This window comes from Carassius carassius, chromosome 11 (genome assembly GCF_963082965.1).
Source record: "Carassius carassius chromosome 11, fCarCar2.1, whole genome shotgun sequence".
Lineage (NCBI taxonomy): Eukaryota > Metazoa > Chordata > Actinopteri > Cypriniformes > Cyprinidae > Carassius > Carassius carassius.
Window position 1 is genome coordinate 16955611 of NC_081765.1, and position 19704 is coordinate 16975314.

Genomic DNA, 19704 nt, shown 5'->3' on the forward strand with positions numbered 1-19704 from the left:
TTGGCTATTGCTAATAATGTGGTCCATGGTCACATATGATGTATTCTTGAACTTTATAGTTTTTCATCACCTCAATTAATTAATTAATACATTTCTATGAAAAGGTGCTTCAGCTCACCTTCTACAGTATCGGTCGTCCCAACAACAGTGACCAGTGGTGACATAATTTCATCCACAACACTTGACAAGTCAGCAAAATTTCTTCTGTAGTAAGCCAAATCCTCTACGAAAGCAACAGTTTTCAGGAAACGATCTTCCACTTGGCCAGCTCCAACAGCAAAAGTCAAAACACCCTCTAAAGCTACACGGTCTGCAATCCTCTTGACCTCATCTTGAGATGGTCCTCCAGTTATTAAAACCAGGACCTGCTGGATCCCCTCTCTCCTACGAGACCCTACTGCAGGCTGGAAGTGGTTGGTTAGTGCATATTGTAGGGCTGCACCAGTGTTCAATGCACGTCCTCCCTTCAATCTCAGCTGAGCGATGGCAGACAGCACATCCTGTTTGGTTTTGTGAGTGTTCAGAAAAAACTCTGTATGCTGCGTTTCAGCAAACTGCATTAGTCCGATGCGCACTCGCTCAGGTCGAACATCTAGTCTGTTCACCACTTCGGTAATGAACTCCAGTACAGATTGCAGGTTATTTCCAACATAGTTAGATCCATCGACCAAGAAGACAATGTCTCGGACAATTCTTTGGGTGTGGACTGTAGTATAATCCACAACTGGGTCTAGAAGATTTTACATAACCACAATTTTAGATATCTTAGTATCATTTAAATGAAGTTCCAGAATTTCAATACAGTATGTGCTATAAGACAGTATCAATGGGCAAAATCTATCTATCTATCTATCTATCTATCTATCTATCTATCTATCTATCTATCTATCTATCTATCTATCTATCTATCTATCTATCTATCTATCTATCTGTCTGTCTGTCTGTCTGTCTGTCTGTCTGTCTGTCTGTCTGTCTATCTATCTATCTATCTATCTATCTATCTACATACATAATTAATACTTATGAACAAAACAATCAGTTTTTATAAACAAAATGAGCATTTTTGAACTCTAAATATTACCTGGTTCAGTTGGAATCTCTTTTACAACAAAACCAGCCAATGTAGAGAGAGGGGAGATAATTTCTTTGGGGTTGCGCAGCAATACCTTAAAGTCCTTCAGCATGAAAACAACACTGTCATCAATCGCTATTTGCTGGAGCTCAGCTTCATTTGCAGCCTTTAATCCTGCAGCCAAAGTCAGAACACCCATTTGACGAAGATCATCAGCCGGTTGTTGGACACTGTCTTTGGATTTTTTACTGGTTAGGAGCAATACAAGCTGTGGCACTTGATCATCAATGCGGCTCCCACTCTCAGCTGTGAGCATGTTGGTCCTCACAAAATTCAAGGCAGCACCAATGTTGACTTCATTCGAAGGTTTGGGTTTTATTCTTGCGAGGGCAGAGATTAGTGATTCCTTTGAACTGAATGAGTTGAGGTTGATCTCCATTCTTGGGGTGGTGGAAAACATGGCCACTCCAACCTGCACCTGATCAGGACCAATTGGCATGGTGTCAATAAACCTTTTGATGAATTCTCGCACTGCATTGATTACGACAGTACCCATGCTACTGTCAATGAGGAAAATTATATCTCTCTTCCCAACAGCCAAAGCTAAAAGAGGAGAAAAAAGGAGAATTCTGTTTAGTCCTTCTGCAAATTCTGACCAAAATCAGGCAACCTATGAAACAGTTAGCTCTCATCATTTATCTCATCTTAAAAATTAAAGCTTGAAGGTTTTTACAGTTACAATGTATTACAGTTTTTCTCAGTCACTTTGGTGCATTTCTCAAATCAGAAATGAAATTCTCAAAACTACTTGTACAACCTCCACATCATCTAGTCATTTATACACATCATAAAACCAGTTTCTCATTCTTTTGAACAAGTTGCGATTGCTTTTGTACATTCATGCAATTGATTACGCACATTTATCTGCGGTTTCCTACATTATCAGTTGCTAATGTCATGTCCCTCAAAATTTATTATATAGTTTTCTGTGCAATAGTCTTACCGCTCAAAACATCTAGTCTTTAGTTCATCGTATAAGTCATTAAATGCAAAATGGTTAGTTGGTCTAGTTGTCATAAACTGCCAAGCACACTTTTTATTTTTATTTTTACAAATTATTATTAGACTTTTTGTCAATTTGGCATGAATTGTGCAAGTAAATCTTTACTAATGAAGAGAATGTAGATGACAAACCAATGATAAACCATTTCTCTGAAACAGCTCAAAGGTTCATCGCATGACTCTTCAGTTAGAAAGCATATATTGTATAGACAGAGGACAACACAAGAGTTACACATTCTGACAATTGATTTATTTTCATCATTGTGCCCAAATTTCTTTTTCCTTTTCTATATCACAATGACATTGTAAAGGTTTTTTTTGTTTGTTTTTAGTTTTTTTTTTGGGGGGGGGGGGGGGGGTGTCAGACCACTAGTAAAGGTGTAACTGGGAATTCTATCCAGTCTCTTTCAATCAATATCCCACATACATTGACTGTTTTATCCGTAAATTATGACACAAGGACTTGTCATTCTGATGGCACTGATATCTTCATTGACACAGATATTTATTTTTGAGAGATGAACTAAGGATTTTGAGCAAGAGACTGGCTTTTGCAGGTAATCCATGGTGTTTTGCTATTTGTATGAGTTGTTTTGAGAAATGCACTTACTGTTTTGCAAATCTCAAGGATGATTCGAGATGATTCAAATGTACCAAAGCGACTGAGAAAAACTGTAACTAACACCAATCTTTTTACTTGACATAAAGATTGCATAGATTAATCATATACTGTATGTAGTAAAACAATGTAAATTAATTCATTTCATATGGACATTTGGCATGACCAAAATCTTATACAAAGCTGTGCTACACTTTTGATTTAGTGTAAATATTGTATTTTAGAGAAAACAAAATCCATGACTAGAACAGAGAACCACAAAACTTGTTTTTTATCATCAGCAAACAGCATATGTTGTTTACAGCATTGGTTTTTAATCCTGGTCCTGGCGACCCAACACTCTGCACATTTTGTATGTCTCATCTGACACACTCTGCGCTGTTCATGGAGTTCTAACCTGATTGCCAGATGAACTGAATCAGGTGTTTTAAATAATTGAGACACAAAATGTACAGAGTGGTGGTCCACCTCCATGATGAGTACAGTTACTATTTCCCGTTCTTCAGTTTCACATGGAATCCCCCTCATACAGTATTACATACCTTCTGTGAAATCTGTTTCAATCACAATGGTGCGCTCTGCAACCCCATTAATGTATGGCAGTATCTTGTCACCAATGCTTGCCATTGCTCTGGCATCAGGAGCAGACAGAACAAAGCTTTTGTCTGTAGCAATAGCTTCCAGCTGGGCAGTAGCAGAATCACCCATAGCAATGCCAAATGTGTACACACTGGCCTGCATTAGGGCCCTACTGCCCTGATTAACATCATCAGTGGACTCCCCAGCACTGATCACCACCAGCATCTGGGGTACCTCCTCCTCTGCCCTGCTTCCTGCATCTTGGCCCAATACACTGTCTGCCACCTCCATCAAAGCAGCCCCCAGGTTTGCCTCATAACCGCCAGGGTACTTAAGCCCCTGGATAGCACTGAGAACACTCTCTTTGTTGTCATAGCTTTTGAGATAGAACTGAATTTCAGGGACGGCACCATAAACCACGAGGGCTACACGGATTGCATCCCTGCCAATGGTAAGTCCCTCAATCAACTGGACCACCATATCACGGACGAGGGGGAAGTTGGCAGCTCCAATGCTCTCTGATCCATCAATTAAGAGTACAAGGTTGGCTGTCGAAGGGGCTTTGAAGGAGAAGTGGAGAGAGGACAGAGAGACAAAGAAAATATAATGCAAAATGTGTGGGTTTAAAAAAGGAAAGAGGGAGGGTGAAAGGGGAGAGGTGCAAGCACAAAACATGATCATGGATAATTACAATCCATCATTAAAACACAACACAAACAAATTATACTGCATGTCTGCTGAAACAAGGAAGATGCTTTGCAACTTTCTCATTTTCATACTCTAAATAGTGTGGGTTTTATTGTACAATGTATTTAATTGTAATGTGTGAGCAATTGTGTGTACATAATGAAGTTTCTGTACTGTATATGTGTTTGGGCCCCTCTAGAGGCTGCCTGGGCAATTCAATCTTTTCATCTTCTTGTGTCCAGTCAGACCATGCAGACTCATGTTACAGTATTCAGTGATAACAGCACCAGTCATGACCCTTCTGTCTCATCTTTGGACCTTCATAAATATGTTTATTGTCACTTCTTTACTGGCATTTTTCGCACAGTTTTATTTCTTATGATAACAGTATCTATCTACTGAAACTGAAATATTGAAAGGTTTATCCCATTTTTAATAGCCAATAAGCTTTATGTCAAAAATATGAGCCATGATTTACTCCCTGATAATCGACTGCATGTGATATTAAGGGGAGGGACATTAATGTTCTAGACAGCATCTGATGCAAACATGTCTGTAGTATAGAATGAGTCATCCATGCTTTTAGCTTTATTTTCTAGAAGAGAGAGGCTGTCATTTTAAAATGAATACAGTAATCTGCTAAAAGTGCAGTTTGTCATCATTGTAGCACACTACAAAATACCAAGGCACAAAACTTTTAACTTTAATTTATGAGGTCTTAAATATTTTAATTCAGTTAAATATGCCCTTTGTTTAGTAAATAATTCAAAGATGAGAACATATGGATTCATCACTGTATCAAATGTGGAGGAACACTTTTTCTACTTAAATGGTTACACTGTGAAGACATAAACACATAAGACATTAAGCTCTCAAGACATAAGCTGTGCGGGATGGTTAGCCATCAACAGCTGCTGATGATTTCTAAAGTCTAAAATTGGTGATACCTTGTCATCTAAAGAATTTAGGTATCAATTTCTGAAGTGAATCTACCTTTTTCCAAGATTTTAGTGCAGGAATGGATGGATAAATAAGTGAATGGATGATGGCAGAGAGACAGAAAGACAGTTGGATGGATGTTGATAGATTTGAAATTCTGTTACATCTAAAATCCATCGTCTCACCGTGTCAAAAAACAGCACAAGAGGCATCCCAGCATGCAGAAAATGTTACTGTGACCAAACTAGTCATGTTAACAGTGGGGGAATTGTTAATTGGGTCATTTCTAGTTTCATTTTTCATGAATTATCCATAGTCAATATTAACTGGTTGTGGCCGTTCCCGACGCTGACAGTAGCTCTGGAGACCCTTCAGGGTTGTAGCTTAAAATTCAATTATCCTTTGAATTGTTTTTGTTCATTAGGGGTTCTGAACAAACTACATCAAACTATAACTGAAGGGATTCAAACTATGTAAATCAGTAAACTGTAATTAAACTTATTATTTAACAATAGAGCTTTGCAAAGCACAAGATACCAAATTTTAAAGTCACTTCCTGGTCAAGGGTACGTAGCACAGTAAAATGAACATGTTTTCTCCCATATCATGATGTTTACTTCTCAAAGAAGGCTGGAGAGGCAAAATTAATGAATATAATTTTTTATATACGTATAAAAAAAAATGGACTAAACTTACCATCCTGAGCTTCAAGATTTGGGAATAGGCCAAAAACCATTACACCCCAGAGGACAAACAGCAGTAACCGGCTCTTCCCCATTGTCCACAAAAGCGATGGAACAGATGGCTGGAAAAAAAAAAAAAACACCTGCTTTTAAGTTTTTGGGAAAATGAACAGCATACACACACACACACACACACATATATATATATATATATATATATATATATATATATATATATATATATATATATATATATATATATATATATGCAAATTCTCACAGAACATCCCTTTATTTCAGTTAAACTTACTTGCAATGGCACAAACACATATGACAGCTGTTCATCACTTCTGACATTCATTGAAATACCTCTGGACTGTTTATGCTTATTTTTAGAAGGAGAGGAAAAGTTTTGGCGGCACAGTGAGGTTTATTTGTCCTGTGTCTACCCCGTGAGCCAAATCCACACAGCTGTCAGATTTCAGGATTTTAGAAAGGTTTTCTTCCCACATCAATGTTCCTCACTTGCCAGTAAAAACCACTAAGCATTACGCAGTCCACACACACACAAAGAGAAAACACATCTAGAGTACTGGACTTAACCCCCCCCCCCCCCCCCCAACGAGAGGAGAAAAAAAGGACACAAATAATCAGTGAGGAACTCATAGCTCAACAGTACACAGACAAAACATAATCATTGCTCATGAATTTAAATTATTAACCTAATTCTTACCATTCTTGACAGTACTGCAGCTGTTACCTGGATGAGAATTAAATTAGGACAACATTAAATCTAAATAATTTAACTTTTTTTTATATGTATATAATGTATATGTTTATTTATTATATACATATATATTTATGATTAATATAAATTATAAATTAATAAATAGGGTCTAACATTAATTATAATATAATATATTAATTAATTTGTCTAATAATGTCTTAAAATATAACGTTTATCATGCTATAAAAGACTATCCAAATTTTAATAACACAATTAGGTTATACCTTTAGAAACACAGATCTGTCTGTCACTGTAAAGGTATGGTTCACCCAAAAATGAAAATTCTGCCATAATTCACCGAGGTTGTTTTAAGTCTGCATTAATTTTTTTCTTCTGCTGAACACAAAGGAAGATAGTTTGAATGTGGGTATCTAAACAGCTGCTGGTCCTCGGTCACTTCTACAGTATGCTATCATTGGGGACCAGAAAGGTCCATGTGCGTTTTGATTATTTTATTTCCTATTTAGAATACAATAACAAGAAATGGAAAAATATCCGCATGTTTATTCGTTTTACGTTTAGTTTAACAAAGAGAAAATTAGATTTTGGTTCGATTTCTCATTTTTTGTTTGAGGTTTACAAATCGGTTTATGGCTTCAATATTTCATTCGCACTTGTGGGCGGCGCTGAAGTGCTCCTTTAACCTGATTGGTCAAATCGCTCTGCCTTCAGCACAGCCTTTTCATTCTTTCAGACAGAATAAGAGTCAGTACGAGTGTGGCTCTGTAATGACTAAAACCACAGCTCACTGTTAATTAGCATAATATTTGAATCAGATATTGCTGGACATATAATTCATACTGCTGCGACTTGCAAGTGACCACTTTAAATTATTTCTAGGTTATAGTATTGTATGAATATTGTCCCACTGATAAATAGAGTACAAATAGTTCTGTCTCCTTGGATAAAAGTGAAGTGGAATAAAAATATCAGTCAATAATAGACTGAACAGTTTCATGATAATATGTCTGTTATATTTAAGTCAAAAGGTACTAAATAGGTGTGTGACATTAATAAATAATTGCGAAAATTAATAAAGTTACATTTATGAAATAAATTATAAATAATGTTTAAATTTATGAATGTAAGCATGTGTAGCCAACTCCAACTCAGTTCACATGAAAAGAATGAGATAGAAAAGAGAGAAGATAGAATCAGTGAATGCACCTTACTGACAAATATTAACAGGGTTTGGGGCAAATAAATCCCTATTTTTCATGCCTTATAATTTTATTAGTTTTATTACATACTTGGTTGATGTTTCTCTTATAGTCTACTTTGTTGGGTTTGAACATGGTTCTCCAGCTTCAGGACTGGGTTTTAGATCTATAAATTAATTTTGTACAGTGATAAAATCAAATTTTCCGTTTGTTGAACTAAAAGAAAAAAAACGAGCCATTTTCCCCATTTCTTTTTATTGCATTCTAAATGAAATTATCCAAATGTACATGGACCCTGAAACTGTTTGGTTACCCACATTCTTCAAAGAATTTTCTTTTATGTTCAACAGACGAAAAAAATTATAACAGGTTTGGAACAACTTGTGGGAGTTTGAATGAAATTTTTATTTTTTGGTGAACTATCCCTTTAGTCAGACAGTCCATGGTCCTCCGTGAGCAAATGCTTCTCTGCAAGCCACGCATTCATCATTAGTTGCTGGACATACACATTGATAACCTTCTTAGCAGTCTTGTCTTCAAAGGGCAGACGTGAGGCGGCGCGCAGGTTTAGAGCGAGCGGCGCGCGTTTTGTAGACTCCATCATTGCCATGGAAACAAAGACAGCAATTTCTAAAGTTAAGCTAAACTTTTCTAACGTCAATAGCAGTTGAGGAGGATAAAAACAACTGCAATTGTTCATCTAGGTGTCAACTATAATGCACCATTTTTATTTATTTATTAAAATAAACTGTAAATCATATGTAAAATATTTTAAAACGTGAACCAACAAAAAGCCAATGCATTATAAAAATCTAAAAAATTAAAACTCCAATACATATTTATGTAATTTAATATAATAATTGATTAATAATAGTTGTTTAAATTAATATAATAATTGATACTTTTGACGCTTCCCTTTTCTTAAAAATAGTTTAAAGGCTGAAATCTGAAGTGCAGGTCTTTAAACCTCTTAAAATTTTATTTTAAAACTCCTGCAGTTACCCGGTTATTTTATGGTACAATTTGGAATATTTATTTATTTATTTTAATAAACCCTTTTTAACTGTCCCCTTGCATTGTTTTGAGAATGTTCTGTTGGCCACTAATAAAAAAAGGGCCTCTGTATATTTGTTTGTTGCAGATTTAGAGACAATGCAATTGAGATGTTTATTTATTTAGGTGATATTGCTGTCAATCGACAACACAGTTTCCTTTCTGAATGAGCATAACTGCACAAGTTTAAGTTAATAAAATCTTTAAAAACAAATTGCATTAATTATACTTTAAATTCCTTCAATAAAAACAAAATTGAGTAAGATGATGTAAAAGGTGTGTGGACGTGGATTAGTAAGGCCCCTTGGTATAAAGGAGAAAAAATGCTGGCCCTCGTCACTATCAAAGTTGCCCATCCCTGCTATTTACTACTTTGCATTGTCTTTTTCTGACATGAATATTCCATTCAATCATAATGAGACAACATTTGAGAGAGAGGCCTATTGAGTAAGAAAATATGAAACCACCAATAAGGTGATAAGTCTGATTAACATGGCACACACATGAGTCACGACACACACACATACACACACACATACACACACACACACACACACACACACACACACACACACACACACACACACACACACACACACACACACACACACACACAGAGAGAGAGAGAGACATGTGAATACTCAAATTTAAGAATTTTGTTGTTTTGCGTTCTTCTCTTTTTATATAGATTTTAAGTATTTTAGTTCAAATAATAATATTTTTTTTATTCCCCTGATGAAAAAAAAAAAGAAACCATCACATAATTTGTAATGGTTTTACTGGTTATAATGAAATTTGTATTGGTTTTAATAAAAACTGTAATGGTGCCTTTTGGTCTCTAATATTAATTGGTGGCTTTTTTTAAAACCACTAAATCCTAATTTTATAGGATACCATTATTTACTAGTTTTAATGGTTAAGAGTTGATGGTTTGTAGTGGTATTTGTAGTGGAAATCTTTAGAATTTCTGTAATGGTTTATGGTCTATTGTTTTTGTCAGCAGGGTCACCATGGGTTTTGAGATGTTATTTGCTATAAATGTGACTGGATTGCTGTAATATTGTGAGATAGTAGCAACTGTTTGTAATAATATATCAATAATATTTGTTTAGAGGTCGAGAGATAGAGAGTTCCTTACACAAAATTACATTATGAGTTGAAGTTGTTTCGGTTGGCATTTATTTCATTTGGATGCAGGAAATTATTTTTTAAATCATTTTCAAATTTCAGCACACAATGGTGTTACATTTAAATGTATTACAAGTAAATTTATGATAGTTAATGTAACATGACATGTAAAATGTTCAGTGTTTTAATGCCCAAGCAACAGTAATGGGATGAAAAACATATGTTTGTAACAACCTCAGTCTAAATGCCCTATAAGCACCAAATGAGCAATACAAGGTGTCTCAACGTTGTCCCCTAGTGTTTTAAATGGGGATAACTCCTTCTCCTTGTCAGTCTTTCTCAAAGCTCACCCAACAGAGGAATTATAATGCTCACACTCTCAAAAAAACATGTGTACAAATTTTAACTTTAACTTGTCACTGGAGCAGTACTATCGAATGTACACCTTATCTTCCCCTAAAGGGTAAATATCAGTACCCTACAATTCTGTGCATGTTTGTGGTGACAGTTAAATGTTTGCCTATGTGTATGCAAGTCAAGTGAAAGTAATGCAACAGATTTAAAATTTCTGATGTTTTCAAGGGTCCACATTTGGTTCTGCTTCACTTAAATGTAATGCCTCAGCTCTAACTCTCCCAGCATTCTTTGTCCATCTGGCAAAGACAGTGGAAAAAGTGTTTCACATCACCCTGTCTTTACAGTGCAATTTTAATAGTGTCTATAGTGGTAGAAAAGTGCAACAAAGCTTCCTGACATGTTCTGCTTCTTGCTTCTGTTTAAACAAGCTCACAATCAATATTATTCTCATCCGGGTTGATTATCATCTTGATGAAAACAGAAATCGGCATCACAACTAAACCAGACAATTAAGATGAAAATTCTGGAATATATCCTTCTAGAAAAATGTTTATTTTACACTTTTACTTAACAGAATCATTGAGGTTATGTGTAACCATATCACAAACACATGAATGCATACAGCAACAATGGTCTCAAAATCATTTTTGCTAAATTGTTCACTCTTAACACACACTTAACACAGAGCCCCTCCTCATCTATTATAAGAGCACTTTGCTCTGCCTCTTCTCAAATGCCTCATCCAGTGCTGCAAGTCGCTTTGCCAAAGCTTTGAAATTTAGTGTACCCTGTGAATTCTTAATTTTAAAACTATAATTAAGAAGTAAAACTGCCTACACTTTGTGTATGTTGAAATTTTACACAAACAAACCAAACTTTATAGGGTAAAAAGGGTGCATACATGGCAAATTTTAAAAAAATGGATTTTAGCATAAATTTTTTAGAATGCATGCATCCAAATACACCAAAACCCACAGCATTTTTATGATCTCACTCATGCTTCTCTTACAAAGACATTTGGATGACTCATATATAACCAAGCAACTTACCTCTGGAATAAAGAATGCAGAGCTCTATATTCCGCAACCTTTCAATGAAATTTCAAATAACTGCAAAAAGACAACTCTTAGGTCATTATCTTCCTGGTATTTTCCTTCTGAGAACTGTTCTGGATGGGTTAGACAGAGATGAAACTGATAAGCTCATGAACCAGAGCTCTGCTGTGAGTCTCTTGTCCGTTGAGCTGACTGTGTGCTCTCCAGAGGAGCAGTGTCACTCACTCCAGCCTGGGACAGAACACACAACTCAGATAATCCTGGAGAAAAGCCACCCAATTTTTCCACGCCTCCTACTTTACTCCACATAGAGGAGAAGGAAAAAGAACAAAGAGGGGAAAAAAGAGAGTAAGAGAGTCATAAATGAGAAACAGACCCAATTCTGTATTTGGTATGGCTGTTCTTTATTAGGAAGGTGATGTAACAAGCCAAAGCAATTTTTTTCTCCTTATACTTCTCCAACTCAAATTTTATCCTTGGCTACCCACTGAAGGAATAATCACAAGCACAATATATGAACATTCTTGCAAGCTTCTTTAACATATATGTATATATATACAGGTGCATCTCAATGAACTAGAATGTTGTGGAAAAGTTAATTTATTTCAGTAATTCAACTCAAGTTGTGAGACTCGTAAATTCAATGCACACAGAGTGAAGTAGTTTAAGTCTTAGGTTCTTTAAATTGTGATGATTTTGGAACACATTTAACAAAAAACCACCAATTCAACAAATTAGAATATGGTGACATGCCAATCAGCTGATCAACTCAAAACACCTGCAAAGGTTTCCTGACTCTTCTAAATGGTCTCTCAGTTTGGTTTACTAGGCTACACAATCATGGGGAAGACTGCTGATCTGACAGTTGTCCATAAGACAATCATTGACTCCCTCCACAAGGAGGGTAAGCCACAAACATTCATTGCCAGAGAAGCTGGCTGTTCACAGAGTGCTGTATCCAAGCATGTTAACAGAAAGTTGAGTGGAAGGAAAAAGTGTGGAAGAAACAGATGTACAACCAACTGAGAGAACCGCAGCTTTATGAGGATTGTCAAGAAAAATCGATTCAAAAATTTGAGTGAAGAAATGAGTGAATTTTACAAGGAATGGACTGAGGCTGGGGTCAAGGCATCAATCATCATTTGTCTTTGTGTGAGAAATAATATTTTCAGATTAGCTGCTATAGAAGACAAACTGAAACTCTGAGTGCAGAGACAAGCAAAGGAATAGTAAGTATATTTTAATATCATATCACCTCTGTTTGTAGAGATTTTTGAATCAGGCCTGATAGAGGGTGATTCAGTCAGTATGTCCTGCTGTTGGGCTTCTTCTAATCTTTTGTTCAGTGTAACTCATAGAGTGCTGTACAGTGACGAGAGACAAGAGGATAAGAATGGACACACATGTGTCAAGCTTAATGAGGATATTGTCAAAAGGTAAACCGAGAAGTTAACAAAATTCTAATGAATATCAATGTAAATTATAATACATATATTCAATCAAGGATGCAAAACTGTTATTGGCTAATTTTATATAATTTCACAGATCCTGTGATAAAGCAGTCTTCAAATACTACCGTGTCTGAATTGCAAGCACTTGGTTGCAGAACATGCCAGTCGTAGACAAAGAAGTGACTTCATCCCACCGGCTCCCCCTTGGTCAGTCGTCACTCTACTTCTCCCAGAGACATGCAGGGCATCTGCTGCGCTCCAACCCTCCACCTCTTTGGCTTCAGTGAGTTTTTCCCATCGGGTACACCGCAGTCCTCTGTCACACCGTCAACGCCCCAGTCCTCGGGTACTCTGGCTCCACCGACAATGCTCGTTGCTGTGGCTGTGCCCAGGTCTCTGGAAACTGCAACAATGTTTAGATCCATCGCCCCTCTGTCTGTGTCTTCGGATTCACCAGCTCAGTCTCAATCAGTCAGAAGCCACCCCATCTACATCTTGGGTCCTCACTTCGACTCCACCATGTGTTGGCCACCAGGGCATCATTGTCATCCTCCCATCACCATCCATTCGCCACATCCTGCCATCATCCCTGCACTTTTGCCTCTCACCATCACTAAGCCATCTCCTCGTCCACCTCCATCCCTCCCTATTCTGTTGCTTAAACTTTATAATCTTCAGTCTTTGCACACATGCAGCTATTCACTTCTGCACTTTGTTTTTCAGTCCATTTTTATTTTTGTTTTTCCTTTAAAAAATTGCATTGTAATTTTTATGTATTCATTGATGTAAAAATATTTCAGTCTTTTTTTCATTTATTATGTTTTTTTTATAATGTATTAAAATGTACTTGTATGTTTGTAGTAATACAAATACTATAAATGTACTCATATTTCAAGTGCATTTGTAATACATTTAATAGTATGTATTGTTTTTCACCAAGGTATGCTGCTGTACGTAATGTATTTTATGAATATTTGTAATGTACACAATATATAATACATTAAAGTTTTCTAGATATGAAAGTGTGTACGTGTGTGTATATATACTGAAAAAAACAGCTTTATAATAAACTATTAGTGTAATGCTAATTAATTTCTATTGAACCGATATACAATCAAAATGTATTTGAAGCCCATTAAAAAGATGCTTCAAATATACCCTAATTGTAGTTCATGAAGTATTAAAAGAAATACACTTAAATTGCACTAAGTATACTTAAAGTGGTTCCATTTTAACACAATTTCAATATATTAAATATGTTGTAAATAGGTTTAACTTAAACATCTTGAAATACACTTAATAAACTTAAGGTTGTTGCAAAATAATACATGAATATAAAAAGCATATTTTATCATATAAAATATATGCATATATAAATGGGTTACATAGTATATCTTATAGCAATTATTATTATTTTTTGTTATTATTATTATTTACGTTTAAAAGCTTGCTTAATTCACTATTTGTGCTTAAAATTAGTCCTTGGTTCAGAAAAAAAGAGTAGCATTAAAAAATAATAATAATAATATAAACAAATAAACTTGAAATGCATTGAAGCTCGTTAAAATAATGAAGATATATATTGCAGTAGGTATGCTCACACACTCTTTTAATAAAATAATTGGGGTTAAGGCAATGAAAAAAAGGCAGTGTTCTAGGACCTACATTTTAAATCTATGTCTCAGACACTTCATCTTTAGTGCATTTAGACTCAGTTAATTAGAAGATATCAATGGAATAGAAAGAGCATATGGTTTGTTTCGTATATTTCTTAAAGCAGCAAAATGGTACTAAAAGTTAAAACATAATGGTTTGGGTTTTATCGTGGTTTTGGTGCACTGGACTGATCTGAGTGTTGGAAATATTGCAACATTTTAAGGTTTTTTCATGGTGGGTTTAATGGTGGGATTAAACCACCATTTACATTTTCATGGAAAGTTATTTGCGGTCCAAGAGTTTCCATGGGTAACCAGATGGATATTATGGAGTTCAGTGGATTTCCCAAAACCTGATCAGAGTTTCCTCTGCTTTGCACAGAGGATGCTGACTCACAAACCGACCTCCTAGATGTAAAACTAGATGAAACTAGAGTGATGTATGGTTATCTTTTGGGCCTTTTCTCCATTTTTATTTTAAAAGAGCAGAGGGAAGACAGAAGAAGAAGACATTATGTGAGCCAGACCCAAAATCATTTGAGTTTGAATCAGCATGTTTGTGCGCATACTTTTGGTAAAGTTTTTTCCACAACGAATGCCAATAGCCAAATGCTTCCTAGTCTGTTCTGTTCTTTTCTGCTGTAAATATTGCATTTTGTCTAAATCTTTAATCAGCATTTTTTGTCATTAGTATTCTGCATTCTACTTTTTGAGGAAGTAAACATACACGCACAATTGCAATAACAATGTACATTTATTTATATAGCTAAATGCTATAATTAATAATATTATAAAAATATATTAATTAAATTATGAAAATCAAGATCCATTAATGGTAGCAGTTGTTTGACCATTCTGCTGCTACACTGACAAGGAGTCTGGAATTAAGTCTTTGGTTCTGTATTATTATAGACGGAAAGAACCATTGAAAATAAAAAGCATTGCCAAACATTTGCAAACACCTAGCTTGTTTACCAAGCAGTGTTGGCTTGCACCTTTAAATTTACAAGTGTTCTTCCAGCTAAGAATTACTTTCAGTGTACTCTGAAATCTACTAACTCTTTTCAATGTTAAAACATCAAAAAGGTTTCTAAGCAAAAATATGAAGCTACACATTCAGCAAGTTTCACTTACTTTACTCTGAGAGTCTAAATCACTTTTTCTTTAACATGAGCTATGGTTTTCTATCGTTTTACACAAGGCCAGGTGGGCACAGACCCTGCAGTAAAGATGATTCCCAGATGGCAGATTAGTTCCAGCTGGACAGCTGAGCAACACAAACTACAAACTCAGTTGAAGTTTATTCTTAAAGGAACTGCTAGACTATAATGCACCTAAAATGAATTCAAAATCATTATAAATAACATACACATTCACATATTATTTATCCAACCATTCATTTATATTCTGTTTTACTATTTATAGCAGCACTTTTAGTGAACCAAAACATCTAAAAGACTGAGGCAGAGGTTCAAAAAGGATTCAGATGTTCTAAAGGGTGACCCTATAGCAGGGGCGGACTGGCCATCTGGAGCACCGGGACTTTTCCCGGTGGGCCGCTAGCCAATGTGGGCCGGCCCACCCGGTACACAAATATATATATATATATATATATATATATGATTTTTTTTTTTTTTTTAATTGACGGAAATCATAATATTACATCTCTTTTCTACGCAAATGGATGAGTGAGTCGATCGCGCAGCCAACAAGCGCGTTTTCGTCTAATTTAGAGAGAGACAGATTCATCTGGTAATTTCTCTGAGCAGCAGGCCACTGTATACGTTCACTTAAAACATAACCGACTGTGTTTACGAGAATACTTGCAGAGACAATTATTTTGAAATAATTGTGTGTGTATTTGTTCATTCAGAAGTTACGATACCCAAAAGATGAATTAATTCTTTGTACGCGCATTGTCTGAAATGCTGCTCACAGCGCGTGCTTTGAACGAGTGCGCGCAAGCTTCGAACGCGCGCAAATTGTTTAAAAAAGTTGAATCAGCAAGATTTAGAAACAAGTGAAAACGATCAACTACGATACATTTCACCCCTCCAAGCGAGTGAACAACGCGAATTTTAAATCGCTATTCACGATAGCCCGCCGGGAAGAGCAGTGATACATTTTGGAGCCCGACTGCAAAACACAATAGCCCCTGGACGTCGGGCTAGCGATTTTGCGAGCCCTGCACCTCAGATCTATCCAGTTTGTGAACCCCTGGTTTCCACAATGTTTTCGTTAAACAAAATAAATGATTATTTTAAAAGATTTACTCAAGAGAATAATCTGTTCACGAATCGGATCATGAACTTATATTACCGCATATTCATGCATCTGTTAACTGAATGCAAAGTGTGAGTTCTAGGAGAATGTTTGTCTCGTGATGAACATGTATCGCTCACTAGGAGTCGCTAAATGAACAGCTGCAGCACGCAGGTTATCTTTTTTTTTTTTTTTTTTTTTTCAATGGAGGATCAGTTGCCCTATTGGTTAAAATCCCCAAACAGTATACTTAAATATCAAATAAATAAATTACATCAAAACAGGGGCGTTTGCGTTTTGATGTGGTGGGCTGCTGTGGGCCAGAAAGTCCAGGGCCACTTTTTGGTCCCAGTCCGCCCCTGCCCTATAGGATTCTAAACAAAGTGTCTGCAAGACAGAATGTTCACGTAGATCGCAGCTGATCATCTGATTGTGCTGGTTTCCAAACTCTCTATCTCTCACATTTCTGTAAGAAGTCTCTAAACCAGATGAAATGGATTTTCAGAGATGTTTGGCAGCTGTGCACAGCGTGTGGAAAACACATTTCTAAAATCCCCCTTTCACCATATTTTTTCCCTTTTCTTTCTCTGGACAGTTTTTCAGGTGTATTTCTGTTTTGAATTTGACTTCAGCATTTTAAAGATTCTTCTTGTGGTGCTGCAGCCTAAAGACAAAAAAGCTGGCACCAAACAAATCATCCAAAACTTTAAACTTTCAAATACATCACAGTTTAAAATTACATTAAATGCAATTAGTTGAACTTTTGAGTGATGTTTATGAACAACTTAAATGGAACTTTAGTATAATTTATATGTACTTTAAATTCCTAAACCCTAAATATTGCCAGCACAGAAAACATCATTATGTATGATTTATAAGCCTGTTTCCTTATTGGGGACCTAAAATTATCCACCAGGTCAAAATTTACCGGTATTACTTGTGGGGTCATTTTGTCCCCACAATGTATAGAATTACCAACACACACACACACACACACACACACACACACACACACACACACACACACACACACACACACACACACACACACACACACACACACACACACACACACACACACACACACACACACACTTAATGCAAAACAATTCAGAAAAAGTATTATTCAATGAACAACAAATGAGACCTTATTGCAAAACATTACCGATCTGTGTTACTTATACCCCCAGTTTAACAGACAAGGCTTAAGCCTATAGTCTCAGACTAAAATGTAATTCTGAGCTGTTTCAACTGAAAGAAACTTGCACTGACTCATCATATAATATATCAGTACCTTTGTTTTGTCTCAAGATTGTCTCTTCGGAACACAAATTAAGATATTTTTGATAAATTCAGACAGCTCTTTGACCCTGCCATAGACAGCAAGGGTACTACCACGATCAACTTCCAGAAACGTAGCAAGGAGATCGGTAAAATAATCCATGTGACATCAGGGATTCAACCGTAATATTACGAAGCTACAAGAATATTTTTTGTGTGCAAATTTTTTTTTAAATAAATAAATAGATAAATAACTTTATTCAGAAATTAGTCTCACCCTAGTGCCATTTTGGAGAGTATCCACTGAACACAAATAGCATATGCTATTCTGTGTCAGCTGTGCCATGCTTTGATTTGAACGAGAAGAACATCTGTGTGTTGCAGCGGACACAGAACAACATACGCTGTTTGCGTTCAGTGGATATTCTCCAAAATGGTGCTAGGGTGATGTGGAGGAGACGAATTATTGAATAAAGTGGAGTTGTTCTTTTTTAACTGACTAACAATCTGGAATAAAAAAATTTTGAATGTTAAAGTCCTTGCCCTTTTCTCAGCATGTATCAAATTCCCCATTCCAGCTGCCAACAGCAGCCGCAGTTTTAACCCTCCCCATAGCTTGTTGCTTCACTTGCTCACCAATCTAGCTGAACAATGATCTTGATTGAAATCTCACTGGGTGTCCCATACCGACAGTTGCAGTTTTAAAATTCTGAACCTAGTAACCATGACTACAACGCCGCATGACTAATGCCTACATTATTTATGGCTGGAAATGTAGTGAAACCGGGTGTGATGGAACTTTTAGAATGCACTGTGTGTTGAAAGGGAAGTGTTGAACATTTCCCTTTGAAAAAGACTGCTTTAAAATCATATTATTTTTTCCCCATGATGTTCAAATGCATTTAGGCTGGAAATGAGAATTTCCATGAATAAAATGAATCATGCCTAATGTATTTTGGGAAGCATCATTTTTTGGGCTTAACATTTTCCTCAACTCATGTCTAGTACAAACAGAAAGGTTTTTGTGTGAGTAAAGAGAGGAGTGGTACAGTAAAGAAACCACACTGGAGGAGTAGTGTTGTTCTTATGGTTAATCATCTGGGTGTCTTAAATAGCAAGTACAGTGAGGCTTTAGAAAAGGATGATGTGACACTTCACTCAAGGAGGAATGAGAGAGAAATGGAGTACAAGCAAAAGTCTTTAATCCAGAATCACAGGGATAATTCACAAAGGTAACACAGAACAACCAGCAAGGATGGACGACGTAGATGCGACAGAGAAGAGACACAAAGACAAGAACTTATAGATAATTGCAAAACATAGGTGCATAGAATGACTAATTGCAGCACACATGGGGAGGAAAAACACAATGAAATGAGTCCAGGGGCGTAACATAAGAGATACTCTGTGCTTTTCAAGATAAGCAAGCTTAGATTTATAAAAAAAATAAAAAAATAAATAACCTTGCTTATGCTCACTGATCCACTATTTCACAAATTAAGCAATATAACATGCCAGAAACGTGTTAATCACTACAATAATGATCCTATCCTAAACTCTGCTGTATTTGCTTATTTAAATCCAAATGGTGACTTTTTTTGGCCAGGCCGTGTACATTTTACACAGTAGTACTTTTTTGTATTCATCATAATAAAGATGCATTTTGAAGTGTGGTATTATTGTACGATTACCTTGCATTTCATAATCTAATCCACAAAACCCTTCACAATCAAATTCATATGATGCAAGATTGTTTAATTTAGACAGTACAGGAAAAGGTTCCAATGATGTGATGTGTCGATTTAAAAATAAAAATTGGAAAGAGGCATTGGAACCATAGTTTAATAGATAGAATAGATTGATAGTTGAATGTC

General features: G+C 36.0%; 1 protein-coding gene across 4 annotated transcripts in view; it reads right to left on the reverse strand.

Annotated features, from left to right (window-relative positions):
- The window catches only part of LOC132152919 (collagen alpha-3(VI) chain-like), a 40227-nt gene extending 28811 nt beyond the window's left edge, over positions 1 to 11416 (reverse strand). For 3 of the 4 annotated variants that reach the window (XM_059561915.1, XM_059561913.1, XM_059561912.1), the window contains exons 1-5: positions 11176 to 11416; positions 5655 to 5763; positions 3296 to 3892; positions 1082 to 1675; positions 119 to 730 (exon numbers count right to left, since the gene is read on the reverse strand). In XM_059561915.1, coding sequence (XP_059417898.1) covers positions 119 to 730; positions 1082 to 1675; positions 3296 to 3892; positions 5655 to 5736 — 1885 coding nt within the window. In that variant the 5' untranslated portion in view covers positions 5737 to 5763; positions 11176 to 11416. The remainder of the gene's footprint in view (positions 1 to 118; positions 731 to 1081; positions 1676 to 3295; positions 3893 to 5654; positions 5764 to 11175) is intronic. The other variant, XM_059561914.1, reaches the window with a different exon arrangement.
- Positions 11417 to 19704: the final 8288 nt, after the last annotated feature.